Source organism: Drosophila elegans, unplaced genomic scaffold (assembly GCF_018152505.1).
Source record: "Drosophila elegans isolate 14027-0461.03 unplaced genomic scaffold, ASM1815250v1 contig_133, whole genome shotgun sequence".
In the NCBI taxonomy this organism is placed as follows: domain Eukaryota; kingdom Metazoa; phylum Arthropoda; class Insecta; order Diptera; family Drosophilidae; genus Drosophila; species Drosophila elegans.
The window spans coordinates 1,598,468-1,617,295 of record NW_024545499.1 but is presented as its reverse complement, the minus strand read 5'-3'; the positions used below and the strand labels follow the sequence as shown (position 1 = coordinate 1,617,295).

Here is an 18,828-nt window from a genome sequence, read left to right as displayed (position 1 = left end):
CACCTTACATGTCATTTGTTTTCGTTTCGTTCATTGTTTGTTGATTTCCCGTTTTCCGTTTTACGTTTTGTGTATCCCGCAAGTCTTGCCCCAAATCACGCCCTTTGCCACCGGCTCGCAGCCCACCCACCTGGGCCAGTACATAACCTACCAGTGCACCCTAACGGAGGGCGATCTGCCCCTTAACATCCGCTGGACGTTCAACAACCAACCGCTTTTTAATGACGAAGACCAGGACATCCTCATCGCCAAGATGGGTCGCCGGAGTAGTGTGCTGACCATCGAGAGCGTGGCCGACCGTCATGCGGGCAACTACAGTTGTCATGGGGAAAATGCCGCCGGCAGGGCCTCGTACAGCACCCAGCTGCGAGTGATAGGTCCTCATGCTACATAGTATTGTTAAGGAGACCTTCCGTTGATGCGATTTTGATTTAATTTTGTGCACCTTTTGTTTTACCATCCCATCACCGAAAAACGTGCGTCCAGTTCTGCCGCGCATCATACCCTTCGCCTTCGAGGAGGGCCCCGCCCAGGTGGGTCAGTACCTGACGCTTCATTGCTCCGTTCCCGGTGGAGATCTGCCCCTGAACATCGACTGGACTCTGGATGGCCAGCAGATCTCCGAGGATCTGGGAATTACCACGGCCCGCGTGGGTCGACGTGGAAGTGTGCTGACCATCGAGGCCGTGGAGGCCCCTCACGCGGGCAACTTCACTTGCCACGCCCGCAACTTGGCGGGCCATCAGCAGTTCACAACGCCGCTGAACGTCTACGGTTAGGAATTGTCCGGGATTGGGTCGTTCGAGTAGTTTCTTTGTGGCCGTATACTAACCCCTGCGTCTGCAACTTAGTCGCTGCATGACCTTCTGACCATCTGTCTCTGCTGCTGTCCTGACTCTGACTTTTTACCTTCTGCCTCTGACCGAATAAGATCGACCACTCTTTATCGATAAGGCCTGAAGCACATCACACGAAAAAGCTTGCATGTATGACACCCAGACCGCACTGAACTGTACTGAATAGAATAGATGGAAACATGAACCTCTTTGGAAGTTTCTTGAAGAGTGGTTCACTGGAAATAGCACTGATAGGAATTCATAGGATGATTTAGTTAGCAAATAAATTAGCTGCATGATAACAACTCTATATCATCTAGGAATTGTAAAGGCTTATCTTTCGATGCCTAAGTTATGTTGAACACCTGATTACCGATTATGATCGCTTCTAGAAAGAAACTTTGTCTCAAAACGGGAAACTGAAAAGTTTTTATTTTCAGTTTAAGGGTCTACAGGTTCCCCCATCCAAACGAATTATATTTTATGTTTAACATATATTTCTCCATCTTTTGTTTGACACCCCAAATGAAGTGCTCCCCAAGCTGGCCCCTCTGCCCGTGAATTCGCCCCTGTACGTGGGCGACTACTACCAACTCTCCTGCGCGGTGGTGCACGGCGACGCGCCCTTCAACATTACCTGGTACTACAACGGTGAGCCCGCCGGAGATCTGCCCGGGGTCACCATCCTGATGCATGGTCGGCGCAGCAGCTCGCTGAACATCGAGAGCGTTGGGGGCGAACACGCGGGCGACTACACCTGCAAGGGCGCCAATCAGGCGGGCGAAACCACGGCCGAGACGCACCTGAGTGTCAAGGGTTTGTTCGAAATTCTCCCCACGAAACATGAGCTGAAGGCGACCTCTTAGTCGTAGACTCCTAGGGTAGGACCTATGCATCCTGGGCATCTGTAAATCCCACTCTCTGTCCTTGTCTTTGTGTCTGGTGTTGGTACTGCAAAAGCACGAACCTGTATTATACAATCCGAGTCGGGGCTCTCGTAATTCCCCCTGCTGTACAGTGTGTGACCGATTGCACGGCTTTCCTTTCACCCATCTTAGAGCTGCCCCAGGTGGACCAGTTTCAGTTCAACGCCAACGGGGTAAGTGGCGGCCAGGCGGTTCGGGTCATGTGCATGGTCTCCTCCGGAGACCTGCCCATCGACATCTACTGGCTGAAGGACGGACAGCCGCTGCTGCGCTCCATCTACCACAAGATCGACGAGTACACCCTGATCCTCTCGCTGCGCCAAACCACCATCGGCGACTCCGGCAACTATACGTGTGTGGCCAGCAACGCGGCGGGCTTGGCCAGCCGCTGGTCCATCCTGAAAGTGAAGGGTACTGCCGGACACTCCGTTGTGTATATAGCTTGTTAACTGTGACCTTTTTTCGTTTATATAAAGTTATCCCCAAAAGACCCACAAGATTCAGGGTAACTTGAACTGCGATAGGCATATGTAAAATATGGGCTTCGAAACTTGAAATACGACATAGATTACTTTTAACTTTCAATTTGAGGAGGTAGAACCCGTTCTTAATAGTTTTTCTTGCATAAATGTGAGCTAATGAGTAATAATAGTTGTCGCTAATACCGGCAGTTTTTTACGGTTCGAAATGTTATAATCAGGAGTAAAACTAATTTTCTCTTTTATTTAACTTTACTTAATATTTTAATCATGAGGAAATTATACACAAAATCCCCCGTACTAAATAGTATTTTCTAAATCAACGACTTAAAACCTATAGACAGTTAATATTTGTTTTATGATTGTCAGAGAATTTGCAAGATTTAATTCCTTTGTTGTTTCGACAAGCGCCAATTTGCTAAAATTCCAATGACGCCGTCTCTATCGATCTTGTGGTCTACATTTAATAAGTTAAAACTTCTGTAATTACCAACTTCATGGCTGCTTTATTTTCCTCAATAACTTCCGAAGAACCACCTGTGCTGTCTTCGCTGCTGCTGTCCGCTTCCGTTTGCGATGTCGGCGACTATGTGCAGCTCACCTGCATTGCCAGCCGGGGGGCCACGCCCATTTTGTTCGAGTGGTGGCTAGATGGGCGGCAGGTGCACGATGACGGCGACGATGACGTCACCCAGACCACAGTGGGCGAACACACGAGCCTACTACTGATCAACAGGGCGAGGGAGGGGCATGCGGGAAACTACAGTTGTCGGGCGAGCAACCAGGTGGGCGTGGCAGAACGCCTAGCCAGGCTAACTGTGAATGGTAATTGGGGGGTTCAACTTACCTTTGTTCTTCCTCTTGCTGCAGCTAATCCAGTTTTTCTTGACTTCCTTGATTTTATCGATAATACGCTCAATAGGCCAAAGATTGAGGTCCTATGTACTTGTGTAAATATGTGAAGTTTGAACTCCTTTTTGATAGTGAACCTTACCGGTAAACTTCTCAACTTTGGGCAAAGTTAGTCGAGATCTAACCTAGGTCCCTGGTATTCAGCTTATTCGATTGTTATCCATATGTCAAAACAGCTCAGATCTGACTCTGCACCCATACATGCACAGCAAAACCCACACACACAGCACTCTACTAAGCACTGTCCTTGAAAATGAATTTAAGGACTTGACTCACAGCCTGACAGATCGTGATTTCTTAATGCCTTGCGAGGCTTTGGTTTCTATGTAAAATACAAGTTCACAGGGCTCATGCTCCAACACCGAATAAACCAATAAACCATAACCGCAAGATCTATTATCCTAATCGCTTCTAATTGTCTACTTAACCAAAACTAAACTTAAACCTAACTAAGGAACTCAGTCTTTCACCAATCGAGACTGAGTCTGTGCGCTTCCACAAACGTAAACAATTCGCCCTGATCTGTCCAGCCCGTCCAGCCCCAAAATAACCCACATATTCCTTTCCAATCCTTCATTAATTATCTTTATTTCTTAAAAATCATTATTTACTTAGATAGTAAGTCACGAAACGAATTCTGTTTGAAAGAAATACAAAATGAATGCAAGGAAAAGTTGCCTTGAACAACCTCAAACAGAATTGGGTTTTACACTGATTGCATGAAATTTAACCTTTAGTTTGGTCTAACTTTAGTTTCGTTAACATCCCACTTTCATTTGTCCTTTATCATCTTGGTTATTTGTGCTAATATTTCGGTTGTAGTTTGGCCTTTTAGTTCATCTTGGATATAAGTAACTGTCTGGAAATACTTTGATGTATCCCAGTTTACGATCTGCAATCAAAGTGCAAGCTTTGGCATTGAACAGGAGAACATTAAGATGTTTCCAGACACTAAAAGAAAAATGAAATGATACGAGAATATTTTTAACATCTAATAAATTTATTTACAACTTAAACTTTTTAAAAACCTCCATTCAAAAAGATCATTTCACTTTGCTTAAACATAAGTCCGTCCTTCCGCTTTCTCTGACATTCCCAACCTTTTTGCATGCAATTAACTATGCTAAGAAACCAGCACAGCTCGACTAACATATTGTTTTTCCACAACCGCGTCGACAACCAACAGTACCGCCCAGATGGATCCTCGAGCCCACCGACAAGGCTTTCGCCCAGGGATCCGATGCTAAGGTTGAGTGCAAGGCTGACGGCTTCCCCAAGCCCCAAGTTACATGGAAGAAAGCAGTTGGTACGTAAATTTCTGTTCAATCCTATACGACGATGGCTAAACATGAAGTCTTTCGACAGGCGATACACCCGGGGAGTACAAGGACCTGAAGAAGAGTGACAACATTCGCGTGGAAGAGGGCACCCTGCATGTCGACAACATCCAGAAGACCAACGAGGGCTACTACCTGTGCGAGGCTATCAACGGCATTGGCTCCGGACTGTCGGCAGTGATCATGATCAGCGTCCAGGCGCCACCGGAGTTCACCGAAAAGCTGCGTAACCAGACGGCCCGACGAGGAGAACCTGCTGTCCTGCAGTGCGAGGCTAAGGGCGAAAAGCCCATCGGCATCTTGTGGAACATGAACAACATGCGACTGGACCCCAAGAACGACAACCGCTACACCATTCGCGAGGAGATCCTCTCCACCGGCGTCATGTCCAGTCTGTCGATCAAGCGTACCGAACGCTCCGACTCCGCGCTCTTCACCTGTGTGGCCACCAATGCCTTCGGCTCCGACGACGCCAGCATAAATATGATTGTGCAGGAAGTGCCCGAGATGCCGTACGCCCTGAAGGTGCTCGACAAGTCCGGACGCTCCGTGCAGCTGAGCTGGGCGCAACCCTACGACGGCAACTCGCCGCTGGACAGGTACATCATCGAGTTCAAGCGTTCCCGTGCCTCCTGGACGGAAATCGACCGCGTCATTGTGCCCGGACACACCACCGAGGCCCAAGTGCAGAAGCTTAGCCCCGCCACCACCTACAACATTCGCATTGTGGCCGAGAATGCCATCGGTACGTCGCAGTCCTCCGAGGCGGTGACCATTATCACAGCCGAGGAGGCGCCCTCCGGCAAGCCGCAGAACATCAAGGTGGAACCCGTGAACCAGACCACCATGCGCGTCACCTGGAAGCCTCCGCCACGCACCGAGTGGAACGGCGAGATCCTGGGCTACTACGTCGGCTACAAGCTGTCCAACACCAACTCCTCGTACGTCTTCGAGACCATCAACTTCATCACCGAGGAGGGCAAGGAGCACAACCTGGAGCTGCAGAACCTGCGCGTCTACACCCAATACTCGGTAGTGATCCAGGCCTTCAACAAGATCGGAGCCGGTCCGCTCAGCGAGGAGGAGAAGCAGTTCACGGCCGAGGGAACCCCCAGCCAGCCGCCCAGCGACACCGCCTGCACCACCTTGACCTCGCAGACCATCCGCGTGGGCTGGGTGAGCCCGCCCCTGGAGTCCGCCAACGGAGTGATCAAGACCTACAAGGTCGTCTATGCCCCCAGCGACGAGTGGTATGGTAAGTAAAGACGAGGCTTGCCAAGAAAATTACATCTTTGGATTGCTCAAAAAAGTGATAATACAAAGTGAGAATGGTTCATTTATTCGGGGTTACACATTTTCATAGAATCATTGACTTTGCCAAAAATAACACTTAGCAACAGTATTTGTGAAAAACTCATAGTAATTCGGTAAAACCGTTTTAGGTTTTTTTTTGGCTAAACTCGCGCTTAGAATACAAAGTGATGTAAAGATTCAAAGTTCAAATTAATTAAAGCATTTTTTTATGTTATTGTGTGGTATGGTATTGGTAAAGAGATATTAAGTATAAAACAATCTTTTTAACTACCTTTTTAAAATCCCTTGTTAACTAAGCGTAAATATTATATGTTAATATAGAATTTTTTTTTAACTTTTTGAAGACCGAGTTTAACTTAGCTACAGCATTATAAAGGACGTTAACTTGATACGTATTAAATATGGTCGTTTTAAATCGTGTATTAATCAAAATCTGTATGTTGCCATAATATCCAAACGAGCTAAGACACGGGACCCCATAAGGAAGTTTGAATGCTTTCAGGAGTACTTTCAGAATCTGAAATCCAATTTGCAGTTACATGTACCGTGTTGCACTGTGTAATTAAAAGAACCGAGTAATAATAATTTACCCTCCTCACTCTGGATTTCCCCAAAGAAGATGGAATTCTGCATCTACATTTATTTTTTCCTTCCAACTATGCTAGATGAGACCAAGCGGCACTACAAGAAGACTGCCTCTTCCGACACCGTCCTCCATGGCCTGAAGAAGTACACCAACTACACGATGCAGGTCCTGGCCACCACAGCTGGAGGCGACGGCGTGCGCAGCGTTCCCATTCACTGCCAAACCGAGCCCGATGGTGGGTCATAATGAAGAGAATAGTATCATAGCCAGAATTGCAACCATTTTCCTCCAACAGTTCCCGAAGCACCCACCGATGTCAAGGCCCTGGTAATGGGCAATGCTGCCATCCTTGTGTCCTGGCGACCACCAGCACAGCCCAACGGCATCATTACCCAGTACACTGTGTACTCGAAGGCCGAAGGCGCCGAGACCGAGACGAAGACCCAGAAGGTGCCCCACTACCAGATGAGTTTCGAGGCCACGGAGCTGGAGAAGAACAAGCCCTACGAGTTCTGGGTGACGGCCAGCACCACAATCGGCGAGGGCCAGCAGTCCAAGAGCATAGTGGCCATGCCCAGCGACCAGGTGCCCGCCAAGATCGCCTCCTTCGACGACACCTTCACCGCCACCTTCAAGGAGGACGCCAAGATGCCCTGCCTGGCCGTTGGTGCTCCCCAGCCCGAAATCACCTGGAAGATCAAGGGCGTCGAGTTCAGTGCCAACGACCGAATGCGCCTCCTGCCCGACGGCTCGCTGCTGATCAAGTCGGTGAATCGCCAGGACGCCGGCGACTACTCCTGCCACGCTGAGAACTCGATTGCCAAGGACTCGATCACCCACAAGTTGATCGTGCTGGCCCCTCCCCAGTCTCCCCACGTCACCCTCTCGGCCACCACCACCGATGCCCTGACTGTCAAGCTGAAGCCCCATGAGGGAGACACTGCCCCGCTGCATGGATACACCCTGCACTATAAGCCAGGTGAGACTATAGTCTAAATCTATTCCTGCATAATGCTTATGACGTAAACCTCCTTTCAGAATTCGGAGAGTGGGAAACTTCCGAGGTATCGGTGGACTCACAGAAGCACAACATCGAGGGTCTCTTTTGTGGTTCCCGCTATCAGGTCTATGCCACTGGATTTAACAAGTGAGTGTCCATGTGCCCAACGACCTGTGTGTTATGACCAACGACCTTTCCCTTTCAGCATTGGTGCTGGCGAGGCTTCGGACATACTGAACACTCGCACCAAGGGCCAGAAGCCCAAGCTGCCCGAGAAGCCGCGCTTCATCGAAGTCTCCTCCAATTCGGTATCGCTGCACTTCAAGGCCTGGAAAGATGGAGGCTGCCCCATGTCGCACTTCGTGGTGGAGAGCAAGAAACGGTAGATCATGGATCGCAAATAGCCCACCGCACTGGCCTAATTTTAAATCTTCGCAGTGATCAAATCGAGTGGAACCAGATCTCCAACAACGTGAAGCCGGACAACAACTACGTGGTCCTGGACCTGGAGCCCGCCACCTGGTACAACCTCCGCATCACCGCCCACAACTCGGCTGGCTTCACCGTGGCCGAATACGACTTTGCCACCTTGACCGTTACCGGAGGTATTTATGATCTGTTCTCCGGTTTCCAAGCGAACCCTGCATTGCTTTTGTACAAAGAGTACTCTACGTTGACAGTGCCGGGGACAGGACCTGAAACAATGCTCCAGGGACACCTTGCCAGCCCATAGACTGGGTCTGGCTGTCCATTGTCCAGTGGAGCAGTTTCAGGATCGCGTCCCCGAAACACTGTCCATATACAAATAACAAGATGAAAAGCACCAAGCTTTAGATTTCCTGAGTTTATTTTGTCTTTACCAATCACAAAAAGAATTGTAAATTATTTGGAAAAGATATGAGCAAATTTTTGTTTTCCTTTTTGATTCCTTTGCTTTTTATAATGTAAACAAATTGCACAATATTTTAAAGTTTTGTTTTTGTATTAGCCTTTTTTCTCTTTACTACACTAAGCTTGTCGATATAGTTGCTTAATTATTTTATTTTATCTTGTTGCATATAGTTATTAATTTCGATTTCCAACTGCCAGAACTCTGAACGCAGCCGCACCCGAATAGTGTAAAATAGTACTCGTTTTCCTTACGTAAATGCAATTTGTTTCCTTCCGTTCTTATCAACAATCCCTAAGAAGAGCAACTGCAACGTATACGCATCTGTACATAACTGAATAGTTACTAACTCACCAAACAGCCACGATTTTAATTTGATTTTACGTTTTACTAGACCCAAGCATTTGTAGTGCTCTAGATCACAGTATTATAATGTGGACCTCCCATGTCAACCCAATTTAACACTAGGTAATTGTTTAACAACAATGTTTTTAAAAGCACCAACGATTTGTGGAAACAAATTTAATTGCGGACACAGAATACTGTAATTATATAAACAAGTAAATAAGCAGCATGATAAATAAAAATAAATATTTAGAAATTATTTTCTAAAAAAATTAATTTAAAAATTTTTTTAACGAGCCACACATTAATGTGTTAATGAATCTTATTGACATGGAACGTCCTTTTTATGATTTTGTTTTTTTTTATTTTTTTTTTGTTTTGCATTTCTGTGCCCAGTTTGTGAAAGATATAATGTATAAAACACATACATCATGCGAGGAAAAAAAACCAAAAACCAAATAACTGTCGTCAATACGCATACGCAATAAATGTTGTTATACCCGCTGATCCGTTCCCGAATCATTAGATTGTACAGAACTCCAATCGATGTACCTCCCCGCTAACAAGATAATTCAAAATAATTTTCAAGCGGCACTCTCCATTTTTCAGAATCTATTCATATCACAGAGTTAGAATTCCCCATTCACTACTGGCCACAGAATCAATTCATTCACTAAAAACATAACTTTATCATTTTAGCTAACTTGATTTGCTTTTAATTTGATTTAAAATTGCAAAGTGCTCATTTAACAGAAACTTGGAAAAGACAAAGCTAATGTGAAACTTAATACCCAAGAGTCGAGCAGAGCCACCAAACCAAAACAATCAAGCACAACAACCAAAGAATCTTCATTCCTTATATCTTTGAGTCCTGGCCAGAGAGTCTGATCTGAGAGAGTTGATTTCTTAACATTTTTCTTATGGTTCGACTTATACTTATCACTACAGTCACACGCAGACATTTTGTTTTGGGTTTTTTGCCATTTCGATTCGATTCGTTTCAGTTATAGTTATATCAAATTACAGTTGAGTTCCGCCTAAGTTAGTTGGTTTATTTCAAGGATATTTGTCTCGTTCTTGGAATGCTGTTCCATTCGTTTCGTCCAGTTTTAGCGATCTAACAAACATACATCATTAACTAGCTTTAAGCGGATCACAAACAAATTGCATTTAAACGTATTTAAAACCTAAACTAAACTGTTTTTATAAAATTACGACTTTTTCAATAGTTTAACTAGTTCTCATAAACTTAATCACATTTTGATGCGTGCTTCAAGTTCTGCGCCATGTAAAATAATCAAAAACAAAAAACTATAATTACCTTTTTACTTTTCTCTCTTATCGAAATGACTTAATATCGACAAGTTAACCTTTGAACTTTCTGCCACCTGCCACAGTCTGTATTTGTATATGTACTATGTGTTAAGTGTTTACGAATTGTGCCTGGTACAAAGGTCAATGTGCCGGCAGAGGTCAAAGGGTATAACTGATCTTTCTGTCTCTCCCTCTCTCTCTCTCTCTCTCTCTGTTTCTGTCTGTGCCTCTGTCTCTTTCTGCCCACCCACTGACTTGCCAAAAAACACCCTTTGGTTGTTGTTGTTATTGTTGTTGCAGGCACTATCGCACCCTCGCGAGATTTACCCGAATTAAGCGCCGAGGACACGATCCGCATTATCCTCTCGAACCTAAATTTAGTTGTGCCCGTCGTGGCGGCTCTGCTCGTCATAATCATAGCGATAATTGTTATTTGTATACTGCGTAGCAAGGGCAATCACCACAAAGGTATCTATGCTGACAACTAATTAAGAATTTCGTTCTTTTTCGGTTTCTCTCTATATTTCCCTCTGAACACCAAAACTCCGACTCCAAAAACACCCCACACTTGCGCTATTGTCATGAACCAAAAACTACTGCCTGCACTGCCTGCCCCCCATTCCCATTTCGTTGTTGTTCTTGCCTATGCCCCACCCAAAACACTGCATGTTCCAATCCGGCTTGTATGCCAATGCCAATGCGTATGCCAATGCCCATGTGAACATCGAAAGGCACCATTGCGCCACTGGACGATGGCACGGGTCACGGGAACGTGCACACACGCATCCGCCTGCCCGCCTGGATGCCCGAGTGGCTCGACCTGAACTTCATGGTCCCGCTGATAGCCACCGTGGTGGTGGTGGCCGTGGGCATCTGTGTGGTGTGCGTGGCCCTGTCCCGGAGACGAGCGGACGACCTGCGCGGCGGCCAGAAGGATGTCTACTGTAGGTTACCGCCCGAGGACCTCCCCAAAGCGCCACTTTCTCATATATATCCTAACCAATTTATTTTTTGTTGTAGATTCTAGCTCAATAATTTATTTCTGTTTTGTTTTATATTGGCTAAGTTTTGCTAGGGGGATAACCAATCAAAGAAATGGGTAAGCCCCTATGATTAGTTAATTAATTTTGAAAATTAAAAAAGGGCAATTTTATTTCCCAAAACAAATCTAAAACAAAATACAAAAAACAAAAAGTAAAGCATTAAAGCTAATAAATGATAATTAATAAAACCAATGTCCCAAAAATTTAGCCAATATGCCGATAAGTTTAGCCGTCACTCTTTAATACAAAATCTTCAATGGTAAACCTTTATTTAATTAATGGAATGTCAGTGTGTAGTTTGGCTTTGCATGATTTACTTAAATATTTTAAAACATTTATGCAAGCTACACGTACAAAAAGAAACCGAAAGTTCTCACTCCAAAAATATACCAACATAAACTGAATATATACCAAACAATTAAAATATATAATACTTTTAAAATATATATTCAATTAGTGTCAATATATGTGTGTTCATATAAGCCCATCATCGATATTTCACCGTCATTGAAACCAATTGGCTTGTCAATTGCCAAATATGACTTGAAAGGCGTACTAAACATCCGATAACTGCTGAGGAATAGATCAATTTACAACCGATTTGTAAATGGATTTATGTGCAGCTGTTTTTGGCCTTGTGTGTACTGTATTTATATGCAATATTAGTTAATCACAGTTAACGATATATCTATACTAGTCCCATTGTTGTAAATACGTTTTGCTTATGACCTGAGCAACTTTCACAATCAAAAATTCAATATTACTACTCCATCTATATCTATATCTACAACCATATCCTCCACAAAACAAGACAAATCAAATCTATCGTATTCGTTTTTGAGTTCTGAATACTTTCCGTACTTTCCCCCCTTATATACAACCAAAACTAAGATGCTTTTTGAGATCACCATCGAGATCCTTGATCGATGATAAAGTAAAGTCGAGTAAATCCAAAATTAAGTTCATCGCTCATTTCATGTCATCGTTAACAATCGTAATCGTAACCGTAACCGTAATCGTAACCGTTGACCAGTTGGTATATTTTAAAATCGAAAACAATAACCAAACACTTCACGTAACTCTTTTGGAATCCTCTTTCGCAATCGTAACTTGTATTTTTGAGCTACTAATTAGCACATTTAGTGTGTTGACATGCCGCACCAAAACCAAAACAAACCAATAAAACCGCAAAGTTAAATGTCATGTAAATGCAGTAACGAGTGACGGAACAAGTCGAGATCGAAACAGAAGTAAAGTATGCGAGTTGATTGAATGCGAGCAGCATAAAGAAGGAAAAGCATCTTCAGTGTTCAATATTGAGTTGGCGTATCATATATTAATTCTAGACGATGTAGTTTACAATCAGACAATGGGACCCGGCGCCACCCTGGACAAGCGTCGTCCGGACCTGCGGGACGAGCTCGGCTACATCGCGCCGCCCAACCGGAAACTGCCCCCCGTGCCCGGATCCAACTACAACACCTGCGACCGGATTAAGCGAGGTACAGTCATAAGTAAGCATCTAAATTTCCAATGCAACATTTATTAATGCCGCCGGTCCATGTCCTTGATGTCCTTGATATCTTTGATGTCCTTGGCGGGGCGAAGGCTCCTCAGGACCCTGGGCATGGAGTGGGGCTTAGTTCTTTCTTCCATTTACTTTGCGAACGAAAAAGACACACGAAAAGTATTTTGCGTTGCTCTTGCATACACTGAGCGGTAGACATCCGCCCACAACCATAACCACACTCAAGCCCAGCTTTTCCGGACCAAAAATTCTTAGTGTTGCTTTTTTAAGCCGCTTCCTTATAAGTTCCCCCCCCTATTTGCCCGGCATGAAAGAACTATAAAGTGAACCCATTCTTAAATGTTGTTGTAAATTTAGAGACATTGTTTTCTTTGCATATTTCGGTTTGGGATTTTCCCAGCTTTGATTAAAATCGTACTTATCGTTTAACCCTCTTGCCTCCCATGCACCATCTCCAAATCCCGCACCTCTTCGGTTGCTTCAATTCGATTATGATTTCCGTTGACTTATCTTTGATGTTGTACGAAATTGGAAATTGAAAACCACCACACACGAAACGAATCCACATCCACATCCACACCACACCACACCCTGAAACCACTCCACATGAATCCACTCCGTGAATTGTCCAGGTCGCGGTGGCCTCCGCTCGAACCACTCGACCTGGGACCCCCGGCGCAATCCCAACCTGTACGAGGAGCTGAAGGCGCCGCCAGTGCCGATGCACGGCAACCACTACGGCCACGCCCACGGCAACGCCGAGTGCCACTACAGGCATCCAGGTAGGCGAAGCGGAGAGGAGCAGCCGCTTCCTTCTACGCACTTGAGTTTTTTACCCCACCAAAAGGACCTCACTAACAACCACAACCCAACCCTGCAACGGAGTGGATCGATTTAAAATATATTTATACATGTTTTTGCAACCTACCCTTTTACTTATTGAGTAACAGGCATCAAAACTTCTTTTAGTCAACTGAAACTAAATTATGAATGAAAGAAAATATGTTTACAAGTAAATGTAAATTAAGTTGCAAAAGTGTACAACTTTAAAGTTTGCCAAAATATGTATTATATTCTTATAAATTTTAATTTAAATTGACTGGCTTACCCAAACAAAATCACGATTGAGCCCACCAATATAGTTACCACTCATTAACATTGGGAATACAAAACAAAGCTTCTAAAAACCATAAACCAAACCATTTTAGTGCACTTATTCTTTGGTGCTAACATAGCTTTACCTCTGAAGCATATCATTGAAAAAGATTAAAATGTTGTACACTGAAAACTTCAAGAGACTTCTTAAGCTTCATGAGACTTACTTCTTGAGACTTGCTACGTACTCAAACATGACTTTTAAGAATATTTTGTTTTATTTTAACTATAAGAAGTATTCTGAAGCTGAAACGTTTGCAGCTCAAGTTTCCCATTTTTATCTACCTTATAAATCGATCCCTCCTCATGCCCACCTACTTTTAAGTTACTTTGTCCGCACTAACATAAAGTCTAACTCCTGGTCGCATCCAGCTAACTCAAGCTAACCAACTAGTAAGTAATAATTCGGTAAGAGAAACTAATGGGTAAAAGGTATCATGCAGCATACTAAAACACTAAACCAAATCCACTGAAACAACACTTACTGCACCAAGGGAAACACAGATGCTAATCGATTTACTTCCCCCAAGGCATGGAAGATGAAATCTGCCCCTATGCCACGTTCCACCTGCTCGGCTTCCGCGAGGAGATGGACCCCACCAAGGCCATGAACTTCCAGACCTTCCCGCACCAGAACGGACACGCAGGACCAGTTCCCGGACACGCGGGCACCATGCTCCCGCCCGGACACCCTGGTCACGTGCACTCCCGCTCCGGATCGCAGTCGATGCCGCGGGCCAACCGCTACCAGCGCAAGAACAGCCAGGGCGGACAGTCCTCGATCTACACGCCAGCTCCCGAGTACGATGACCCCGCCAACTGTGCCGAGGAGGATCAATACGTGAGTATTTAGTTGACCCCGACCTGCAGCCAGATATCTGATGCATTATCCCTTGACCATAGCGCCGATACACCCGAGTCAACTCGCAAGGCGGCAGCCTGTACTCCGGACCCGGACCCGAATACGACGATCCCGCCAACTGCGCCCCCGAGGAGGATCAGTACGGCTCCCAGTACGGAGGTCCCTACGGACAGCCCTACGATCACTACGGCTCACGAGGATCCATGGGACGACGCAGCATTGGTGAGTGAAGAAAATCTATATAACAGGGTCACAGGGGGGGATATTCGAAACTTTGTGTTACCAAATTGAACAACTGACATTCGCTTTGACTCAAAGGATCCGCTCGTAACCCTGGCAATGGATCGCCCGAGCCTCCACCACCACCACCACGTAACCATGACATGAGCAACTCCTCATTCAACGACTCCAAGGAGAGTAACGAGATCTCAGAGGCAGAGTGCGATCGTGACCACGGACCACGCGGAAACTACGGAGGTAAGTTGTGACCCTGAGTCATCACCATACTTTATTCAATCTATCTAACATTCGCCGGTATACGTTCGTGAGATCAGTCTAACTTAACAATATATATTCGCCACTTTTTTCAATTCTATCTTTTTAAAAATTTTGTGTAAAATATAAATCAGAAGACTCCAATGAGGGTGAGTGATCCAATCGGAAGTTGAGTTAGTTTGTGTGATTATCACGATCATCATTCGAAAACCGATCACCTCTCATTCTTCGATTTCTCACGAGCCCCTCGCCCAAGTCGTTCATAATCAACTATTTATAATGCATAAGATATATCCAGTTATCATTGAAATTTCGTCATTGAGAGATTTTACGTTGTCTCACTCATCCGTAAATGTTCATGCTGTGTTTTGCTAAATTAAAAAAAAAAACATCAACGTCTTAAATATCTTAAGTTGGTTCGATTTTTCTTTGGTTTTGGTACACAACTTGTTGTATTTGTTTATTTTTAAGATCCAATTGTACTGCACATCCAACATTTCATTTCATTTCATGGAGCGCACTGTTTGCATTTCAATGTTTTATGTTTGTATCTAATCATGGGTTGACTCGAATTAATTGTCACTAGAAATCTGCATGGGAGAACCCTTTAGAGGTCCGAACAAATATAGATAAGGGGGATCAGCACTTATTTTTAAAAGGTACCTGCACAAATTTACTCATTGGACGCCGATTTACGTTTTTTTCTAGATCTAAGCTTATTTTATTTTTATAATTTTTCTTTCTGTTTTCTTTTATGGAACTTTATTAAATTTGTATATTACCCTAATCTATCGGTTCGGGGAACACAAACCAATTTCTTTTGCAAATATTTTGAACCCCGAAATGCTGAACTCGCAGCAGTGAAGCGATCCCCACAACCGAAAGATCAGCGCACCACCGAAGAAATGCGTAAACTGATTGAAAGGTAAGACCAGACCAAGCGGTCTGCCCATAAATACTCATCCCAATCACACGTAAACACCAGCTGTTGAGACAACTGCACAGAAGTCGTTGATCGAGCAGTCCTTCCTTCACTAATCGCAATCAATTAATCTTCCTTTCTTTGTTTACCTAACACTCTAATTGTGATTGAATTTGATCGCTGACACTAGTCGACGACAGTTGTAAGTCTTGAACCAAGTCTAACTAATCACGAATACCCTGCATGTCCACGCACCCACCAATACTAACCAAGAGTGCATCCACTTTTCACGTCTGTGTAACAACCCGACTTCAGTTCTTGTTCGTATTTTGATTTAAATGGTTTTGGTTTTGTCTTTGATTGTTTCTTTTGGTTTGGATTTTGGTTTGACAGCAAATCACAGTTGAATGTTTTGAAATCCTTTTGGTAAACTACTCCATACGATAAGCAGACCCTATACCATATCTGTCTATCACAAGTACTCGTACTAACAGTTTATTGCAGCTTTGCGCTTGGCCTCAGCTTGCCAAAAAAGAAAAAACCAGAAGAAAACTATGTAAAGCCGAACAGAACATAAAGACACGGCCAACAAGGCGAGATTGGATCGAGATCGAGTCTTAGAGACATGTCTCTGAAGATCCCATCTCGTTTTATGCAATGCTTTGGTTGCAGCATACAAATAACCCCTTATCCACTCTCTAATATACCCTACTAATCAGATATATATCTCTCCACGTGCAGAAACGAAACCGGCCCAAAACAACTCCAACTCCAACAAACAAATGGCGCAGGATTCACAGCCTACGATACTATGGCAGTGTAATTTGTAAGCCCCTCCTCCGGCGGTGGGCGTGGCATTTTAGCTTAGTGTTTTAAGTGCATGAAGTGCGTGGGAGTTGAATGACACTCAGACACACACAGGTACATACACAGACAGATCATCACTACACACGAAGAAAACGGGGGGAGTTATATACCGCATATACACATAAATTATTCAACTACTTCAAGTAATTACAATGGAAAGAATGCAAATTTCAAGAAACATATTTATATTGTCTATGCAAGCAGCAAACCAAACATACATAAATATATAAATACGTTCATATATGAATAACTACTATAAGTGTGTGCAGTAAATACTAAAGGAAATTACTAAAAGTTATACGAGAGATAATACAAGAACAGCCCGAAAAGAACAGAGAAAGGAAATCACAAAAACATACTTATGTATTCGCGTATAAATATTTGAAACTAATTTTTAACAATGTATTTTAGTTTTAAGCGGTCTACCAAAATATCAGAGGAACAGCAACTAAGGAGAATTCTTGTGTGTAAAGGGAAGATTGATTTCAAAATCTGTTTGTGTAAACTTTTGCCATCTATGCCAGGAGCAGAAAACTCATCCTTTGCCTAGCCTAAGTCAAAGTCATATTATTAACTCGTCTAATTGATATTTTTAGTCATAACCTATACGAATTGTGTATTTTCCTCCTATACATTTTGTAATTTGTATGGACAGCGCACATTTGGAGTTTTGTTTGCGTTTTGCGTTGACTTGTGATGATTTTTAATTTGTAGAACTTTGCGAGTCAGTAATTGTATTCTGTATTCGCTTTATTCATTATTTATAGACATGTATTTGTCTAATTTTATTTTAATATTAATTTTTAATTTGAAAATGCGCTTCCAACAGAACAAATCGAAAACTGTTCAATGCACAAATTGCAGCCACAACATTTGAATGTATTATACAAAATCCGCTGGACACTAAAGACCCACAGAGATACACACTTGCACGATTTATTTAAGACCAATTCTGGTTATTACCGTTTTAAACATGAGTTATACGCATTTGAAGCTTTAAGAGAACCCAAAATTGTTTATTTCACTTCATTTTTTATATTCTAAGTTATTAGTTCGTAAGTTGCTAAATATATGATTTTGATTTTATTTAAAATTTCGATTGTTCTTTTTTTGGTTGCTTATTGTTTTGGGGTTCCGCCCATTGCGCCCAGAAAATCCTTGGAGACACCACCAACACTACAAAGACTGACTAATGCAAGCTAAAACGAAATCGGATCAATCCAAGTTTTGCAGAATGAAGCCAATAGGAAGGAGCTAAAAAAGAACCCAGAATTTTGCTTATCCCGTAGAAATAGCGAAGCATTTATGAGGTAACTCTGCGATGCTTCAGCTGGGCACTGCCATGAGATCGGAATTGGATTTTGATCCTCGACCTTTGGGCACATCATGAAATGCATTTAACCAATGGGAGAAGAAAACACCTTTAGAGTTCTTAAAAGATTTATGATTTTACTTCACTGCCTCTCGTTTCCCTCTTAACCTATCCAAATTAATACTTACTCTTACCCAGACTTTAGCAGTTTTATATAGATATATACGTATAAATAAATGTAGTGTTGTGAGAATACTAAGATTGCTTACCTATATGAATGTACTACAAATTTTCATGGCAAACGAACTACAAATATTAAGTAGTGTATAGTAAAGGAAACGGCATTTAATCAATAACAATGGAAAGGGAAATCACCTACAAATTTTCAAGTAATTAAAATAGCAAGCAATATTCTAGAGTCAAGAGAACGTTGGATTTCAGAAATTGTAACGAAGAAACAAGATTTTAATTACCCTCATAATAATTATAAACTTTTCGGCAAATCAAAATCAAAAAAAAAAACCTTTTGGCATTAAAAGAAAACGAATAAATAAACAAAGCGGTTTGAAAATTAAACAACTTAGGATAAGTATGGTAAAATATATATATATACACAGCATAATACATTTTTCATCCTTTATCATGCATAAATAATTCAACTCAAATCGAGTCGAACGCTTTTTGAGTTGCTTCATTATGATGAAAC

The 18,828-nt window shown here is 43.2% G+C and overlaps 1 protein-coding gene across 50 annotated transcripts in view; it reads left to right on the top strand.

Annotated features, from left to right (window-relative positions):
• Window positions 1-17,903, top strand: part of LOC108149589 (Down syndrome cell adhesion molecule-like protein Dscam2) — a 66,673-nt gene extending 48,770 nt beyond the window's left edge. For 13 of the 50 annotated variants that reach the window (XM_017277234.2, XM_017277238.2, XM_041710902.1 and 10 more), the window contains exons 10-26: window positions 4,340-4,459; window positions 4,519-5,745; window positions 6,470-6,625; window positions 6,686-7,369; window positions 7,429-7,537; window positions 7,596-7,772; window positions 7,829-7,995; window positions 10,670-10,882; window positions 12,328-12,495; window positions 13,142-13,291; window positions 14,195-14,505; window positions 14,568-14,748; window positions 14,845-15,003; window positions 15,156-15,170; window positions 15,880-15,946; window positions 16,134-16,145; window positions 16,685-17,903. In XM_017277234.2, the coding sequence (XP_017132723.1) occupies window positions 4,340-4,459; window positions 4,519-5,745; window positions 6,470-6,625; window positions 6,686-7,369; window positions 7,429-7,537; window positions 7,596-7,772; window positions 7,829-7,995; window positions 10,670-10,882; window positions 12,328-12,495; window positions 13,142-13,291; window positions 14,195-14,505; window positions 14,568-14,748; window positions 14,845-15,003; window positions 15,156-15,170; window positions 15,880-15,946; window positions 16,134-16,145; window positions 16,685-16,766 (3,998 nt within the window). In that variant the 3' untranslated portion in view covers window positions 16,767-17,903. Of the gene's footprint in view, window positions 1-83; window positions 378-486; window positions 775-1,367; window positions 1,653-1,894; window positions 2,174-4,339; window positions 4,460-4,518; window positions 5,746-6,469; window positions 6,626-6,685; window positions 7,370-7,428; window positions 7,538-7,595; window positions 7,773-7,828; window positions 7,996-10,238; window positions 10,407-10,669; window positions 10,883-12,327; window positions 12,496-13,141; window positions 13,292-14,194; window positions 14,506-14,567; window positions 14,749-14,844; window positions 15,004-15,155; window positions 15,171-15,879; window positions 15,947-16,133; window positions 16,146-16,684 lie in introns of all 50 variants that reach the window. The other 37 variants (XM_041707064.1, XM_017277248.2, XM_017277247.2 and 34 more) reach the window with 11 other exon arrangements.
• The last annotated feature ends 925 nt before the right edge of the window (window positions 17,904-18,828 follow it).